A 19394-nucleotide genomic window follows, 5' to 3' on the forward strand; every position below is an offset into this window, starting at 1 on the left:
CTACAGAGGATGTGGAAAAAAGGGAACCCTCCTGCACTGTTGGTGGGAATGTAAATACATGCAGCCACTATGGAAAACAGTACGGAGATTCCTTAAATAACTAAAAATAGAGTTGCCATATGATCCAGCAATCCCACTCCTGGGCATATATCCAGAGAAGACTATTTTGAAAGGATACATGCACCCCAATGTTCATAGCGGCACTATTTACAATAGCCAAGACATGGAAGCAACCTAAATGTCCATCGACAGGTGAATGGATAAAGATGATGTGGTGTGTATACACACACACACACACACACACACACACACACACAATGGAATACTACTCAGCTATTAAAAAGAATGAAACAATGCCATTTGCAGCAACATGGATGGACCTAGAGATTATCATACTAAGTGAAATAAGTCAGAAAAAGACAAATATCAAATAATATCACTTATACGTGGAATCTAAAATATGATACAAATGAACTTATTTACAAAACAGAAACACACTCAAAGACATAGAAAACAAACTTGTGGTTACCAAAGGGGAAAGGGGGGCCAGGGGAGGATAAATTAGGAGTTTGGGATTAGCAGATACAAAACAGATAAACAACAAGGTTCTACTGTATAGCACAGGGAATTATATTCAATATCCTGTAATAACCTAAAATGGAAAAGAATATATGTATAACTCAATCACTTTGCTGTACGTGTGAAACTAACACAACATTGTAAATCAACTATACTTCAATTTAAAAAAAAAAAAAAAAAGATATGAGCCTCTCAATTACCAGCTCTCTCAGTAGCAATGGAGTCTCACTTTTGCTTGGCCAGCCCTGTGAGACTGCCCAAAGCTTTCCTCGGATTCTCTGACTTTGGGCAGCTGCTTTCTGCTTGACTTATTTACCTTTCTCCCTACACCACGTACAAATTAGAGCTGTCTCAAAAATAAAACCAGAGTAAATGCTGGGCTCACCTTATCGAGTTTCCTTCCTCTCATAAATCGTGGACCCTCAAGTACTGGCTGTCTTGGTAACTTTCCAATACCTTCAAACAGACTTTTGGGCTTTTTTCAATCTAGCTTTTCTTGTATTTCTCAGCTGGTTTGGGTCTGCTATAAGCCAGTTAACAATTTTTGGATATGGTCTATTTTCCAATTAATAATTTTGGGATATGGCCTATTTTCCAATTATATTTTTATTTAACATGATGGACATTTTATGGATTTTAGAGAGCATGCCAAATACTCTCTTTTTAAATGTAAAAATACTTTTCCATGCTAATAATGTCAGTAAATCTCTGATCTACTTGGAATTTATTCTTATGTAGAGTGTGAATAATAAATTTAATTTTATATTTTTCCATATGGCTATCTAATTAGTCCAACAGCATTTATTAAAACATCTATATAATCCCCACTGAATTGAAATGCCTTTATATTAAAATAATTTAATACAAATGTGCAATTTACTGGACTTTCTATTTTATTTTCTCACGTATTTTTTAATCCTTTAGCATGTATTTTCAGAGTCTGCTTTAAACTCTTCTGGAACAAGAGCATGTTTAATTGAAATGAAGTTATATAACTGAAGAAAACCTAGATGAAATTGTCTAAAACCAGAGTGGGAAAACTTTTTTGTGACTCAAAATTCAGGTTCAAAAAGGCAAAAGATTGATAAGTTTGACAACATAAAATAAAAAGCTTCTGTATGATTTAAAAAAACATATGCACACCAAAAGCAAAGTAAAAAAGACAAATGAAAAACCAAAAAAAAAAAAATACTTGCAACTTATATCAAAGACAAAACTTCTATAAAGAGCTTCTAAAATAAGAGGAGATAAAAGACCAATAAAATGATTTTTAAAATGGACAAGTGATATGACCAGACAGTTTAGTTCACAGAGGAAAAAAATGGCCCATTTTAATAAACATATGGGTTAGGAGACGAGAAGAAACAAACAGAAGAGTAACAGGAGAACCAGAAAGGACAACGCCACGCACAGGGAGGTCAGCAATATCAAATATGGCAGAGGATCCGACGAAGGTGAGGACAGAAAAAAGGCCACTGCATCTGGTGCCTTGGGAAGTCACTCGCAACCTCCCACTAAATTTCAGGACAAAACATTTCAGAGATTAAGAGCATCCTCAAGTTAATTCAGCCTAACACTCTCATTTCTTTAAATAAATAAAACCAAAGAAATGTTAAGTGGGTGGCCTAAACTCCCGTAGCTAGTCATTAGTAGATTGTAGACTTGAACGTGCTCATTTTCACAACCACAACTACCTAACAGGCAGAAAGCATGAAGACCAGAAAAGGGGATTATTTTATTTCTCCTGAAAAATGTTCTGCTATTCATTCTTGCATGTCTCACCCATGCACGTGGTGAGTGATGGTGAAGTGAGCAGGCACTATTTTCCCCATTTCACTGACACAGAAACTGAGGCCCCGTAGCCTCAACTGCTTTGCTCAGACCCACAATAAATAGATATGCTAGGAAAGCCAGGTACTGACATCAGTTCAGCAGTTTGTTTTGCCAATACAACTCTGAGCATTACTTTCTTCTCAGAAAAGAGGAAATGAGATCAAAACAAAGGCATACGGCAAAAAGCTTTGTACCCCAACCTTCTCATTGCAACCAAACACTAAAGAAGAAGAACCACACATAACACAAAGACTTTGAAACCTCTACTAAGTTGTCAAAACCCTCATGAGAGACACTATCCCCTTTCGGAGTGGCTAACGTGCTCTGTCTGAACCAAGGAAGTATTCTGGCCTTTCAGTAAAAATGATCTTTACCTGGTACTGCTTTGGGGCCTCCCACATTTGAAAAAGCTGAGATATGGCACACTGGTATGAATTACTCTGCCACCTTCAGGTTGTTCTGGTGAGTCAAAGTAGAGGAGATGAGAGTTTCCCTCTTTCCGAGCCAAACAGGGCTTTTTCTTGTAGTAACTGAATGACTAATCAAATACAGTAGTATACAAAGTTGATGCTTATTTACTCAAGTAGCAGACAGTTTCCTGTTATAAAATGGATTCTGGAGAAAGCAATCTGTGCTCATAAGTTCCTAATAAAAATAGGAAACTGTCTATTCCTACTTCCGCCAGACAAAAACCGCTGAAGTCTTCCAGAAACTTTATAGAGTTGAAAGAAGAAATACCTGTCCATGTGCCATAAGGTCTCAGATCACAAGCTAGTCCCTGGGCCATGTCCTTTCCTTTCTTAGTTTATCCTGCACTAAACAAAACTGTCTGGAATTCATTCTTTAAAGGTTTATTTATGGTACATAGAGACTGTTTATGTGAAGCAGGGTATTTGCCCATTTCCCTCTTGGGACAGTGTTTAAAACTACAGGGATATTTCCCTCTCTGGCACTTTCTGAAATACAATTAACAATACTGGATCTTTTTTCCTTTTAACAAATCTGGTTTTTATTTAGGGAGGGGAGGAAAAAGTAAAGGGTCTGAAGTTTCCCAACAAATTATTTCAAGCCTTTGAGAAGACAGTTTTAGGCTTTTTAAATAGTGTCTTTGTTTGAAATTCCCCCTCACCCCCACCCTCTTGCTCTCCAACCATTAAAATGTGGGTTTTCTTCCAAACTAGATTGCTCAATTAAAGCCCTTCTTTTGTAATACCCCAATGCTCTAAATGGGAAAAGGGCTGCTGTAGGCCACCTTGTGAAACCTTTTAAAGGCTCCTGGACTCTTTTGATCTTTAAGAAAACCGAAAGAACATATAAACTACCTGGCACTTTCAGTATTATTCTGCTACTCTCTAACATGCGAACTTGGGAGAATAATGGCGAATGGGGGGTGGGGGTGGCGGGGAATGCCGTGCTTTCGTCTCTGCATTTGTGAGATGGAACTATTATCTCCCTCTTCTTCCATCGCAGAGTAAGAAATCCAATTGAGATAGCAGATGTAAAACTGCTTTGAGTCCTTCTGAACAGACACTCTATCTGGCAATAATGTACCCTCGGTGTAAACCTGAAGAGACTTCCCTCTGAGACTTCTGACAGCCTCGCTTCTGGCCTGGAGTCAAGAGAATCAAGATAATTATGCCTTCAATACCAAAGACATGGTTACCTTTTAGTCAGACTCTCATGATTCCTGCGCTGGGACAGGACTCCATTTCCTAAGCACAGACTTTTAGCCGTTCCATATTCATCTCAAAGAGCAGGCTGCTCTTCCTAAGAGCTACTAATAAAGGGATATTACTCTGTTAGAAAACTATTTGAATAAATGACATTATTTTATGAGTCCCAGACTCCTCGAGGAGAATGCAAGACACAATAAAATGGTGACTTCTGTAAGCTGAGAATTTAACTCTGACGTCCCAATTCCCAACACCCACACCTCATAACGTGGCTGCTCCACTGAATCTGTTCAGCAATCATTTGAGAAACGCCTTGAAAATGTCCCTTCGATATCGCGCCAAATGAAACACTCGACCTAAACGATTCCCAGTGTACTGCACGCAGGGCGAACGTGCAAGCATCAATACCATGGAACTGGGGGTCTGAAGCTACTTCAACTGTAGAAAATCATACTGCATTTGTTAGTCTGGGGGGAAATCTTCTACCAGGAGCAATCTGGAAGGAACAATTAGGTGTCTGTGTTTCTTAGTAAGATGATTTAGAAAACAAGAAGTCCTTAACTCTCAGGAAATGCTTGACATTGGTTTGTTGGGTGAGTGCCAAGTGTTCTAGGGGAATATATACTTTATCAAACAAACCCATTCCAAAGGGTCACATAAGTCAAGTGGATACTTGTGGATATTAGCAAGATAGTGGTTTTCCCATGGTTTCCCCCCCACTCCCATGCTAATTGTAAGTATCTTTAGTCTCCCGGGAAACATGAAGTTAAAGCAAATTAAGCAGACAGGACAGTTCACCGAGAAGGCACTGTTCTCAGGATGGTTGCAGGAGCTCCCCGGTCCCGACCAGCACTCCCAACTACTCATCCCGTTTGCTGCCTTAATGAAGCAGTCACCCTTGCCCTGTCCTTACCCAAATATGATTTGATGTGGACCAGACTACTGTCTTGTTACCTGTAAGTCTATTTTAGAAGCTGTGAGCTGGCAAATCGTGGGCCACATGAGGCCCACACATGTGTTTTGTTAGGCCCACAAGGTTTAAAAACAAAAACAAAAAAATTCAAATCGGTTGCCAACATTTAAAAACCAGGAGATTCCACATAAAAATCCAGATTTCCGGCTTCACTTTAAAAAACCCGAAGATCTGGCAACCCTGGGTTCACATTCCCCCATAACAACTGGCTGGAGCTGAGCTGCACTGCCCCCTTCAGATGAAGAGTGCACACTCTGAGGGCCACGGTGCCCCCGGGGCTGCTTCGCCGACTTCACTGCTGGCACAGTCCCTGCAGGCATGTAAATTTATGACTCCAGGTTTATTACTTACTTGTCCATGTCTCTAGCTACTCCTGTTCAGAAAGAGAGACCACCTTGCAGCATCTTAAAGGAGGCAGCATGGGGCAGTGGGAAAGTCTTCGACTGGTGGTTAGTGGGGAGGTAGATGCCTTGATACCCATCTTCAAGTGCAACAGAGGAAAGAACCAGAAGTAAGGGGCGCAGGCTCCAGGGAGGCAGATGTAGACTCCGCCTAAGGAAGGACCTTCCAACAGTCACCTGGGTTCTACTCCTGCTCCTATCTACACAGGCTTCAGTGACAAAACACTGTGAACTCCAATATCCTTGTTCATCAAGCAAGGGAATCATTAAGGACTCACAGAGCTCTAAAATTCTCCGCCTCCTTATGTTCTAAGGGACAGCACATCATAGGGGTAAGATGTATATAAACTTTAGAGTCAGATAGGCTTGGATTTGAATTCTAGAAGCATCCCTTAATTTTAATAGATTTTACTGCAGAAAATAAAGATGGTATTCAGACTGTATCTGTCAAGTGCACATCCAGATGCTCTGTAGGAGTGTCCCATCCTGATATGGTGGTAGGGGAGGCCACACCTTGGTGGGTTAGTGACCGCGTCATCCTTGAAGGCGGTAGACATTTCCACCGTCAACCATTCAAAAAGAGGTGACTACTTAGAGAGGAGGCAAGAAGGAGGGCAGGCAGGACTCGGGCACAAAAAGAAGATGTTGTCTTGGCTACAGCTTTTCTCTTGAGTCTGGGAGAGGCCCTAGGAAAGGAGGCTTTTACCTCATTGAGATTAAGCCAAGAGCTAAGCAGAGGGCAGATGGGGTTTTATGTAATTCTGTGTTTACTCTCTTTTGTTACTCTTTAATCTTTAGCAAAGTCATACTTAAACATTAAAAAAAGAAAAGAAAAGAAAAGAAACATACAGTTGACCCCTGAACACCACACTTAGTTTGAACTGCATGGTCCACTGACATGCGGATGTTTTCAATAGTTTACTCGGATGCAGAACTGCACGTAACGGGAGGCTGACTGTACGTTAAATGCAGATTTTCAGTTGCGAGGAGGGGTGGGTGCTCCTAACCCTCACGCTGTTCAGCGGTCAACTGTACATCTGTACATACACGTGTGAGTCGATAAACCTTCTCAAAAGAGAAAACCTGTAAAAATACCTGCTACAAATGATGATGCTGGACAGAAAAGCAAGTGGTAAACACACTCGCTCTTTCCCAAGGAAAAGTCATTTCTAAACTTACCCAGCTGGCAGCTCACCTTGAGATCCAGTGGTAGCTTGCTGGAGGTGAACACGCTCAGCTTGATCTGGGGGATGCTGATTTTGAGGTTTTCAAAGTAGTATCGAACCGGCGTCCCACCTTGCTCAGCTGTCTTTTCGTGGAGGTTTTCATCGTATTTTTCCACCTCTGGTACAAAGGTAGAATTGGTTTCTTGAAAAATAAGTTTCCTCTGAAGTCTCATGATTCAAATACTTTCGTTCACATTGAAGAGAAACTCACAGAAAAATGTAAACGTCTATTTGTCTAAATTTAATTTTTTAGGGCTCAGTGATATGTACAGTATCCTGATGCCATTTCTTTGTAAAAGTAGATCTGGTTCATGTTGCTGATCCAGAAAGTACAATAGCTTAATCTTTTGATTTGCGACTCTATTACCATCTGGCAGATATCATCTCTGGAAAAAAATAATCCAGGTGGGAAAGCCAAAGGTCATGGGTGTGCTTGCTGGCAATGCGTTTTCTAGGAACCATGTCGTTATCATTATTATTATAAATGACCCAGGTTATCTGAATTTATTTCAGAAAATGGTATCTAAATAAGTACTTGGAGTGTAGTTTAACTGAATCATCATGAACAACATGACCAATTAAATGATGAATCTGAGCGAAACATAATGCCTTAAAAAGAAACAGGCTGCAGGCTATAAAGAACCAACATCACGACAAGTGGCTCTCTCTCCCAAACAGTGGACAGCATTTAAACAGCAGAGTGGAGGCAGATTTCTCACTTGTTGTCTCATGAAGTCAAAGGGATGAACACAGGCTAAAACACAGCAATGTGCTCTTCAACTTGATGCTGTCCCCACACCCAAGTGGGCAGCTTATTTGCACTTGGATTCATGTGCTTTTAGAAATACAACCAGAGACTGTACATAACTACATATCAAACAAATTTATACTGTAAGCTTTTATATAGTTCTATTTATAGAAAGAAGGGAATAGGTTAAAAAAAAAAAAAAAAAAAAGATACCGCAGCAGAGACAGGCTTATCTGTTTTCAGGGAACAGGAATAGTTATAGAAGGCAGAGGAGAGTCCTCAATGAAAGGCAGGCAAGGATTTTACAAAAGAGTCTAAATCCACTAGACAATGCTTGGGGAGAAATTTATTTAGAGCAACTTACAAGAAAAGCGTGTCCAATCAAATTTAAAGTAAAACTTCCCAGGAAGGTACCAAAAGAGAACAGATACCTGGCAGGCAGGCTCAAGTGGCTCTCTGAACACAAACAAACACTGGCGTTCTTACCCGAAGTGGAGAACGCAGCACTAAACAGACGGGATCTTGCTCCTGATCCCAAATACACTTAAAGCTTAAAGTCTAAGTCTGGGATAAAAAGAGCAAAAATATTTTTCTTGCATTGTGTGCATGTATGTTCATATGTACACATGTCCCCAGGGATTTTTCTCCCCCTTTAGCCAACATGGGCAGATAAACATTAAAAGTCTCTATCTTATCATTTCTTTAGGCTCAGTATTTGGTTTAGTCTTCAAAAGACTAAGCATTACTGACTTCTTTCTAAGCTGTATATACAGTCTAGCAAAGGCCACGATGAGGCATCTAAAATAAAGAGACAGCTACATAATTTCCGTGGCACTGCTGGAAAATTTAGGTCTTTCAATAGCTTATCTTACTCCCCTCTCCAAAGAAGAGTAAAGTAACTAGAAACCTTTGCAATTACACTAAGGCATAAGGGTATGGATGTGAAAAAAAGTTAAGGAGTTGAGGCTAGCCAATTTTTTTCCTCAGCTAAACCAAAGGAACTGCCGAAGGGATTTCTGATTCTTGGCCCTGAATCTGTTTAATAAACAAAGGTTAGGAAACAAAGTGGTTTGCTAAATGACTAACATCATTTCTGCCATCTTAAAGCAGATGAGTCAAAAAACATGAAACAGAGAGGAACAATATACTGCTTCCCAAAAGCTTGCCCCTGGGTATGCTGGGACACCAGAGACCCTTGGAGCAGCTTCTTTCGTACACAGATATACCTCAATACCTGTCAACAAGCAATACTTAGAAAGAGAACTGAACCACAAACCTTAGCTTCCCAGCTCAGACTATGAAGTGGATAGGGAGCTTGCCAGGCATTCAGAGGCCGCCTATTTTCACAAGCAGACTAAAAAATGCCACCCTTGGGCCAATTCCCAGATACACACCTAGAACATTCGACATTACCTGATTCTGCCTGATCGTAGCCAAAGAAACTCAGCAGCTTGAGGAGCAGTTTCTCCTCAATTTGTACCGTGAATCTCTGAGCCGTGACCATCAGATGCTAGAGATAAAGAAATTCTGATTTACAGTGCGAATGCCAGAGGAACTTTCATCCGCGCCCTAAGAAGGCCCCTGTGATATGGCGTGGTCTCTTTACTTATGTGATTTCATAATCATACTGCCAAATTTTTTCTGGCTCATCTCTCTCTACATTGTTATAACGAATCAAAAATTCCAGAAGATGTTTAGTAGACGATTCACCATCCTGTTGCTTGGTTCCCAGGGCATCTGTGTCTGGTTAGTCAGGATTACACTTTCAGATGCCCTGTGGTATATGGTACTGAGCTCACATGGACAGCAGCTAGTTTAAGGGCTTGTGAATTTGAGGGCCACAGGCAGGCTTGACCCCACTGGCGCTGGTGACAAAGGACCAGAAATATGAGAAGCAACCTCTAAGCTCCCACTTTTCCAGAATTTCGTGTTGTAACGCTAGCTTGTACATGAAGACTTCTCCAGGAAAGAAAGTTTATCACTTCTGAATGATCTGCTTTTAGTAAACAGTGTGGCAACTTACAGCGGAGGATGTCTGTCCCAAGGTCAGGCCCCTCCTATCCCTTTTCCAGTAGTCTTGGATTATTATTTTTTTTAATTTATTTTATTGAAGTACAGTTGATTTACAATGTTGTGTGCTAATTTTTGGATTATTATTTTAATAATATATCGAGATCATGCCTGGTCACGACCAATCTAGAAGATGCTATACTTTCCTGCAGAGACTTCAAGCTGACGAATACAGGCTCTGGCCCCTGTGGATTCAGTACTATTGCCCGCTGAATCATCAACAACACAACTGAGAATCTGAAGTTTTAAGAGGAGTTTCCATCAATTCCGCTACACAATGTATCGAGTCGCTTAGTGCCTTACCCCCACTGGACTATTTCCATCCACAGCCTGCACTGCTGCTCTGAGCCTTGGCTGCGAGAGGACAAATCAAGCCCACCAGCCTACCTTGTAGATGTTGGTCAGCGCGCTCTTACTGGGGAACTTCACCGTGTTCACTTGCACAGCAGGGCCTGTCTCAATGACCTCATTCTCATTGCTCAGTGGAGTCACAAAGAGCATGAAGGGCTGCGTGGTGCCAATGAGCTGATTGTCCACCTAGGACATGAAAAAGCAGCAACAAAAACAGACAAATTGCTCAGTTTTCATTTTTACCTTTAACTAGGTCTCACAATATGCAGGTCATTCAGAAAGTACTTTTGGAAAAATATATTCTCACTAACACCAGCAACAATAATAGCAGTAGTTAGGAGCTATACTTTATTTGGTGAGTACTGTGTGCCACGCACCGAGCTTGTCCCCTCACAAGCGTTATCTCATCAAGTCCCACGACGGTCAGCCTGTCCAAGTTATCAAACTCAGGGCTCTGCTGCATCCTCACCACAACCTCCTGGGGACCATCACCGTCCTCACGTCATAGACAAAGAAGCTGAGAAGAGAGCCCCCTGCCTAAGGTTGTACACCTAGTCAATGACAGAACGAGGACTTGACTCCACTTCTCTCTGTCCCCAAAGCGAACGCTCTCAACCACTAGGCTATCGATGTTTCTCTTGCTCCAAATTCCCTGAAGAACTCAAACTAGAGAATCAGTAGCAGATGGCTACCAAACGGGCACAGCTGCCCATCCTAAAGTCAACTCCCTTCTAGGAACGGAGTGATGAAAGCAGTGGCACCAGGGACTGCTCTATTCATCCCCCCCATCAGCACCATCACCGAGAACACACTCTCCACACTCAGGTAGGTTTACGGACATCCGGAGGCTCACGGCAGGAAGCAAGCATCTTTACTTTGTTTTACCCTAAAGGCCCACACTAGGAAGAGGAAAGAGGAGAGAACACGTGTCGGGTACCCCTAAGCGTACTTCCTACACATCACCTAACACATCCCTCACTACAACCTTAAAGGTTAAGTGTTATTCCTCCCCATTTTACAAACAAGAAAACAGAAGCTTAGAGAAGTTAAATTACTTGCCCACATTCACAAGGTATAATAGTAAGTAGGAGAGTTGTTATTCAAATGCAGGTATTTCGAGCATCAAGCCCTTGACCTTTCCATTGTATCACATGGGTTCCCAGAGAACCATTCTGTACAATCGCTGCAGATGGTCCTTCTGTTGGCTTTCAAGGTGCAGAGAAAATGGCGAGGGACCTAGAGCACTTCTTCCTACTTCCGCTCTTGCTTCCTACCATATGCTCTCTATACAGCAGCCAAAATGATCTTTCAAAAACACAAATCATGTCCCTCCTTCCTGGACACCCTGCAGTGGCTTCCCTTTCTCCGAGGACAGGACGGCACTCCTCAGCACAGCCTCCAAGGGCCCACCTGATCCAGTCTCACTACACACCACTCGCCTCCAGGCTCGCCACCGTGCCTGCACACAAGCCTCCCCGCTGTTTCTCAAAGATGGGCAAGTCTCTCCTCCCTCAGAATTTTCCCGAACATTTTCCCCCTAGTATACCTTTTCTCTGGTTTTCTCATTCTCTTCTTCCAAGTTCAGCTCAGCTCCCACTTCCTCAGGAAGACCCTCCTAGGCCACTTTACCTAAAGCAGCAGCACCCCTCTTTATTCTCTCACAGCAGTTATACCAGGCTGGAATTATTTATTTGCTTGCTCGCTCACTTACTGGCTGACTTCTTCCCTAGTCTGTTAGCTCAGAGAGCAGAAACTTCATCTTCTGAGTCACGGTGGTATCTCCAGAGCCCAGTGCCATGCCCAGCACAGAGATGATACTCGGTAAGAATCCACCGAGTGACTGAATCACCGGTCACACCCGAGAGAGGAAATGACAGTAAAGTCTCACCTTGTTCTGACCTCTTCTTTGTTCTTTCCCCAAACACATTTGATACAAGTGTACTAACTGCGAATTTCTAAGTATTCCATTATTCTACTGTATTCCATTAAATCTTATTGTTTTAGTCTCCCAATTAGATTTAGACACTCCCTAAGGGCAGGACTATATTTTCTGTTTTTAAAAATTCTTCCTCATAGCACTGCAATCATAGTAAATTCTCGAATCTATTTATTTTCTACAATTTACAGCACACATTAAATCAAGAGGTACTACAGGAAAAAAAAATCTTTTTAATTACGGTAAAAAGTCAATGAAATTAATGAACAGCAAATGATTCCTCGGATCTTCTCTGTAAGATCAAAAAAGGAAGACAAAGAAATAGAGGTGCAAGATACTAACTTTTTATCCTCAAACAAATGGGATGTCATCAGCCTGAACTCTCTGCTATTTGTGATATATGATGAAAGAAAAAATTCTTCTGAAAAGGGGTTGTGGCATGATAATCCTTTATACCATTTTTTTGTAGTGTGGATCTGCTAGAAATGAGTCCTTTTAGTTTTTGAATGTCTAAAAACACCTTTAATTCACCGTTGTTTTTGAAAGATATATTTGCTGGGCACTGACTTCTAGGTTGGCAGGTTTTTTTTCCTTTCAACACTTTAAAGACGTTGCTTACCATATTCTCACTTGCATTGCTCCCAATAAGAAACTGGCTGTCATTCTCACCTTTGTTCCCTGTGAGGAACGTGGCTTTTTTAATCTGGATGCTTTATCACTGGTTTTGAATAAATGATTAGGATGTACCTTGGTACAGTTTCCTTCATGTCGTGTGTGTGGCAGGGCAGGGGGGAGGCGCAGGGGAGGGTGTGAATGTGGGTTTGCATTTGAGCTGCTTCTGTGAGTTTATAGTTTTCACTAAGTTTGGAAAATTTATGGTCGAAATCTCTTTTTCTTTTTTTAAATAAAATTGAATTTAATTCATGATTTTTATTTTTTTTAAATGTTTATTTATTTATTTATTTGGCTGCATCGGGTCTTAATTGCAGCACATGGGATCTTCATTGCAGCATGCAGGATCCTTCACTGCGGCGCACGGGCTTCTCTCTAGTTGTGGCACGCAGGCTCTAGAGCACGCCGGCTCAATAGTTGGGGTGCATGGGCTTAGCTGCCCCTCGGAATGTGGGATCTTAGTTCCCCGACCAGGGATCAAACCCACGTCCCCTTCGTTGGAAGGTGGATTCTTAACCACTGGACCACCAGGGAAGTCCCTAATTCATGACTTTTAAAAGTTATTCATGATCTAAAAAAAAAAAAAGCAGACATTTACCTAACAACAAGAACAAAACCCTCTAACAAACATAATAATTACAAAATTCCTTCCAATTTTTTTTTTCCTGTCTCCTCCTCTCTCTCTCCTCTGGGGACTCCAATTATCCGTATATCAGGCTGCTGGAAGTTTCCCCATAGGTCACTGATGCTGCTCTCTTTGTGGAGTTTTTTCCCCCTTGGATTATTTTTCTCTGGGTATTTCAATTTGGACAGTTTCTCTCGTTATGTCTTTAAGTTCACTAATCATTTTTTCCGCAGTGTCATCTGCTACAGATCAAATCCAGTGTTTTTTCCATTTCATTTTAATCTCTAGAAGTTTGATTTGAGATTTTTATATCTTCCATGTCTCTACTAAACTTTTTGAACATGTAGAACAGAATACAGTTACAATGAGTTTTAATGTCCTTCTCTGAAAATCCAAACATCTGCGTTAGCTCTGGGTTACTTCTGAATGATTATTCTCCTCATTATATACTGTGCTTTCCTGCCCCTTTGCACACCTGGTAATTTTTGATAAGATGCCAGATACTGTGGTATTTGCTTTGTTGGGTGCTGGATGTTTCTGTATTCCATTAAATCTTGAGCTTCATTGTTCAGGGATATGGTTAATTTACTTGGAAACAGATTGATTCTTTCAGAGTTTCCTTTTGTGTGACTGATTTGTTAGGTAGGTCTGGAGCAGTGCTCAGCCTAGGGCACACAGCTCTCCACAGAGGCCCAAGACTTTCTGGAAGGCTCCTCCCAATGTCCCGTAATTATCAGTGTTCCCAGTGTGGCCGGCGGTGAGCAGCCGGTGCTGTTCCCATGAGCCTTGCGGATGGCAGGCTCCTCTGATCTGCCCTTTGCTGAGTATCTGCGGGGCCCTCTGCAGCTCTCCCGAGACTTCTTTCTGTGCAGCGTGCTCCTCCCAGGTCTGCCGTCCCATGAACTCTGGCCGCCTTGGTCCTAGGACTCTCAACCCTGTTCAGCTCGTCCGCTCTGACGGGTTCTGTCTCAGTCTCTCCGCCTGGTGACATGGCCTGGAAGCTTTTTCAAGGCAGCAAGCTGGGGTGATTGCAGGGCTCACCTCTTTTGTTTCCCACCTCTCAGGGATCACTGTCCTTTGTTGCCTGATGTCCAGTGTCTTGAATCTGTTGTCTCCTTATTTGATCTGGATTTTGGGGGTGTTTCAGGTAGGAAAGTAAATCAGGTCCCTGTTACTCCACCTTGGTCGGAAGCACAAGTCCACTTCCCTTGTTTTTCTCCCTACGGTGAATTTCAGTTCCTCTAAGTTATGGTTAGATGGTTTCCGCTGTTTTCTCTATTGGCAAGATGAGGGACCATGGGCCACCTTCCTCCATGCCACCTTGACTAAGTTATCTAAGTTACTGATGGACTAGCTGCTATATTCAGAATTCTGCTCTACAGAAAAATTAGTAAGACAAATATAGGTAAAAGAATTCTTTTCATAGAACGATCTTTTGAAGACCACAAGAAATTTGTGCCAAAGCATTAAAGTTTTTAGAACATCAAACACTGATCTGGTCGGCTGTTCAGCAGGAAGAAAAGGAGATCAACAAGTCCTAAGCCTCCCCCTCTCACCTGTACATCCTGTATGCTGAGTTCTAGCATATGACTGGTGGCCAGCTGTGTGTAGTGCACATTGATTCCTGTAAGACTTGCAAAGATCAGTTCTTCTGGGACTTTATTAATTAAAGACAACCCAATTCCACCTTCTAACTTCACAAGCACCTGAAAGGAAACCAAAATATGGCACACTGACAGTTTAAAACAGAGCTCAAGGTAGCCAGGAGAGTACAAGGAAATAAATGGCTTTAAATCCCTCTACTTTGCCTCTAAGCAGATGAAAACCACGTAGGAGCTGTATTACTCACCTTGACGGCTCAAATTCCATCATCTAACTAGAAGCCTTCCTCTCCAGGCACACTCCCCACCCCAACCAGAACTCCACAGTGATATGATAATACCTCTACCTGAGCACTGTTGACATTCTGCATCTCATTACAGGAAAATAATCATTTGAGAATCTTTGTCCCTATTTGAGAGACAAGCTCTTATTAAGTTATTCACCAAACTTCTATAACATCCAATACAGTGCTTTACATATAGATTTTTTTTTTTTAAGATTACTGAATAAATATGGAATAAGTGTGCTTTTTCACACTTATCTCATGTTCCTTTCCAAACTTTTCACTTTCTTTCCAATGCCCAAACAGGGCCAGGGAAACGAAGATGTCAGAGTCAACTGGGGCCAAAAAGATAAAACCTAGTTTGCTTATTCTCAACCTTCACTCCTATTTAAATTCAAATAATTTAGCTTTCTTTATTTTCATCTTACTGTAAAAACATTTGTTACATACTGATTTGACCTGAGCTGTCATTTAACTAACATATCCACACATTCATGATGTGATAACATTAAATACTATGAAGTAACACTGATACTTAGAAGTCATAGAGGTCAGAGAGAAAAGAGAAGGTCTCAACTGAGAAAACCAAAGAGCAAAATTCTAAACAAATTTGTAATGAAGAAATGACCTTGCAATAGCTAATACATACTTCCAATTCCTGCTCTGTGTCTGGATTCTTTAATTTCTGCAGCTCTTGATCCGTAACAGGAAGTTCATCCACTTCGTACGATGAACGGTCACTTTTCCGTTGGGAGAAATCTGTTACCTGAGGTCAAATAAAACACTGTACTTAACTAAGAGGGCTCAAACTTCCGCTGCGAAACCCACTCCATACCAATTGTGTAAGTCAAGGTCACTATATGCTCAATAATCCTATGGAAGTTAATGGTTTCCAAAGCACTGCTAAGGTAAGATTTATATAATAATGAAGCAAATTTGGTCTTGAGTCTGTATGACTAACACCAAGCTGTAGACCTTGAGAGCTTCATACAGCAGGAGTTAGGCATCTGTAGGTGATCTAGAATTATAGCTCAAGTCAAAACATGCAAACCTCAGGATCAAGGCATTCATTTTTTGCCTTAAGAGGAGGGTGCTTTTTAAAGAGATATTGTGGATTATGGTGTACTATCTCAGAGAATTTACTGTTACACATCAACATCTTTTCTTTTTCCTTAACTCTAATTCCCCATGCCCTGATAAATCCGTATCTCCAGCACAGAACTCTCCCTGAGCTACAGACCCATACTTACACTGACTTCCGGACACCTTCATGTAGATACCATACACTTAATAAGTCCAAAACTTAACTCTTCATTTCCCCCCAGAAGTCTGCTCTGTGCACATCTCTTAGTGATGGAGATTATCATCCTCCTAGTTGCCCAAATCAAAATCTCGAAGGCCATTCTTGACTCCTTCCTCTCTCTCATCCGCACATTCAAGCAATCACTAAGTCTGACTGACTCTACCCCTTAACAAGCTTTCATTTCTACTCATTTCTCTCCAACCTCCTCCTCATGTCCACCCCCCTACCATGTATTCTAGTTTGGGTCACCATAATCTCTCATCCAGATCCCTCCTATCTGGTCTTTCTCTGTCTCCAGTTTCACTCCAACTCTCCACACTGCAGCCAGAGTGAACAAGTTAAAATAAATTTCTGATTGTGTCATTCCCTGACTCTTTGTTGCCATAGAAAAAACACAAAATCTTTAGCATGTATCAGGCTTTTAATGTTCTGGCCCCTGCTTCGGTCCCCTGCCTATTTCTTAGCATATTCTATGTGCCAGTTGGATCACTCTCCTTTATCTCCAAGCCTTCAATGGAGATATATAACTTCCCATATATATATACTTTGCTTATTTTGTTTATTGCTCATGGTTTATCTACCCCACTAGAATGTAAGCTCCAAGATGGCAGGGAACTTTGTTTGTTCACTAGTCTAGGTTCAGTACCTAGAACCGTGCCTGGCTCTAATAGGGGCTCAGTAAATAACTGGTGAATGAATACTCTCATTCTTAGGGCACAGCCCCTCCACCTTTCCTTCTTGATTTGGCTAACTCCCTTCAGTTAACATTTAGATCTCAGCTTAAGTGTTACTTCTCTTAGAAAGCCCCTGCCAGTCTCCAAATCTGGGCATAAAAATCCTTTCTAGATACTCCCCATAGCACCCTCCACTCCTACTTTCATAACACAACATGTTAATTATCTCATTAGAGACCTCATATATCTCCTTGTTGTCAATGTTATTAATATATCAATTATTTAAATATATAATAAACATATATAACGATTGATAATAATATGTACTGTTCTTGGCATTATCTTCTTTAATTCTTATACTTTTTTTTTACTCATTCTTTTTTTTTTATTATTACTGAAGTATAGTTGATTTACAATGTTGTGTTAGTTTCAGGTGTGCAGCAAAGTGATTCAGTGATACATACATATTTATCTTTTTTTCAGATTCTTTTCCCTTATAAGTTATTACAAAATAATTCTTATACTTTTTAAAAATCATCTTGTATTTTACTTATACTCTGATTCTTATAACAACTTTGTGAGGCAGGTCTTATCCCCACTTTATAAATAAGGACACGCTATCCTCACATCCAGCACAGATACTGCAATAAACATCTGCCGAATGACTGACTATGTGGGGGCGGGGGGAGCACACTGAGACTCAGGTCAGTTCTTACGATAAATTATCACCTGGAGCGCTCTAGTTGGTCCATCTGGGATGACCCTGATGGACAACATTCCAGAACCAGGCCTCATTTTTTGGTTAATAAATTGTTGTTCAGGTGGAACTGGCCCCAAAAGCTCCATGGATGTGTCCGGACCAAGAACAACTTCAGCTCCGTCAAACAAACCAGAAAGCCCTCCTTTGGCCTACAGGACAGAATAAAGATGTGTAAGAAAAGGCAAAGGCACTGGCTTTGACAATTTAACATGTCATTTCAAACAAGTTACCAAAATTTAAACTCTCTTCTGATGGGTCATGGTCAACATATAGCAAAGCATTTACTGTTCTTTCAGCTTTACAGATGATAAAGAACAGGAGGATTACTTGGGCAAGATGGAAAGTTACACTACATGAATTTAGGGAATTCAAGGTAAGATAATTCCATGAATACAGTATATTAGTTTAGTAATAACTTCTAGTCATTAAGATAAGCTTAAAAAAAAAAAAAGTACCAAAAACCCTATTTCTCTGAGTATTCTCACTAGGGTTTGCTTCAAAAGCTGAAACATTCTGAAAATTTAAGAAGTATCGCTATCACTGAGCTTTCCAATAAAAAGCAAATTCTGGAGTTGAAAACCTCCCCAAACAGGCATATGGCTGGACAATCAAATATTCAAAATATGGTGCCTCTTCTAAAATGAAACAGGGAACTGTGAATGTCATCTGATAGCCAGTTATTCGGGCCTTTGGAGAAAAGTACCTTCTTGCTATATGCCCCAAGTAAAATGGAAGTCTGCAGAATGATGCCTTTGGGAGAGTGAATACAGGGCTAGAGAAGATAATAGCTAAAGTGTCTAGATCCCCCTCTGTTAGTTTTTAAACAGTGAGTAATGAAAAGGAAAATTTGAGCTGGGTTTATAGCTTCAACATGGAGAAAGCTTTTATAACTGTTTTAAGTTTAGAAAGAAAGTGCATACACAACCTTATAAGGGTAGTGTCAGAAAATGTTTTAATGCCTTCAATTATTTTATTCAGAATAATAAGATTGAAACAAGTTTATTTCCCTAACCAAAACACATTCTGCTCTGCTGAATACTGCTATTATAGGGTCACTCAGAGAAATGATGAAATAGATTCAAGAAACAACAAACACCAGAAAGGGATTTTTTTTTTTGGTTGTGGGGGGGGCGGCGGTGGGTTGGGCAGGATGCTCTAAGAGAATTGGAATTACATGGGCTTTAGAAACAAACCAGAAGTAAAGTCAGGGTCAGACACGGAACCCAACAATTATAACAAGCCCTCTTTTGCCTCTAGAAGTCTGAATTGCATTGCTAATTGAAAATCACAAATCCATTCCAGATGTGTGCTTCATGTAAGTAAGCAGCTTGTCTTTGATGAAAAAAGCTCAGGGCACTAGAGATAAAGAAAATAAATCTCACCAAACAGCAGTCAGGGGCTCCATACAGTTCTGCTCGCTCCCCCGGAGAACAGGCTCCCCTTACAGAAGGACAGCCTGGTTTCCACCAGCGTCAGACACACTAAGAGCTCTCCAGGTTCTGGGCCTGATGTTCTAGTGTTTACCTTTTGGGTAAAGCCCCAGGCTGAGGCAGAACTGCACACACAGTCACACGTGCTGTTGAGACACCTTCCTACCACTCATCTCAGATCCATGGTCTCATTCCTGGCCTGAAGCCAGAAGGAGAGAAAATCCAAATTCCTGGTAACTTTCCAAATACACATTT

At 41.0% G+C, this 19394-nt stretch overlaps 1 protein-coding gene across 12 annotated transcripts in view; it reads right to left on the reverse strand.

Annotated features, from left to right (window-relative positions):
- Positions 1–19394, reverse strand: part of VPS13D (vacuolar protein sorting 13 homolog D) — a 253994-nt gene that overhangs the window by 93741 nt on the left and 140859 nt on the right. For 11 of the 12 annotated variants that reach the window (XR_014251756.1, XM_082416950.1, XM_082416945.1 and 8 more), the window contains 6 exons: positions 17679–17858; positions 15622–15738; positions 14644–14793; positions 9891–10040; positions 8847–8943; positions 6655–6803 (listed from right to left, as the gene is read on the reverse strand). Coding sequence is in view for 11 of the 12 variants with exons in the window: in XM_082416950.1 (XP_082273076.1) it covers positions 6655–6803; positions 8847–8943; positions 9891–10040; positions 14644–14793; positions 15622–15738; positions 17679–17858 (843 nt within the window). In the remaining variant the exon portion in view is untranslated. The remainder of the gene's footprint in view (positions 1–6654; positions 6804–8846; positions 8944–9890; positions 10041–14643; positions 14794–15621; positions 15739–17678; positions 17859–19394) is intronic. The other variant, XM_082416948.1, reaches the window with a different exon arrangement.

This window comes from Balaenoptera physalus, assembly GCF_965194825.1.
Source record: "Balaenoptera physalus genome assembly, chromosome: 1".
Taxonomy (NCBI): Eukaryota; Metazoa; Chordata; class Mammalia; order Artiodactyla; family Balaenopteridae; genus Balaenoptera; species Balaenoptera physalus.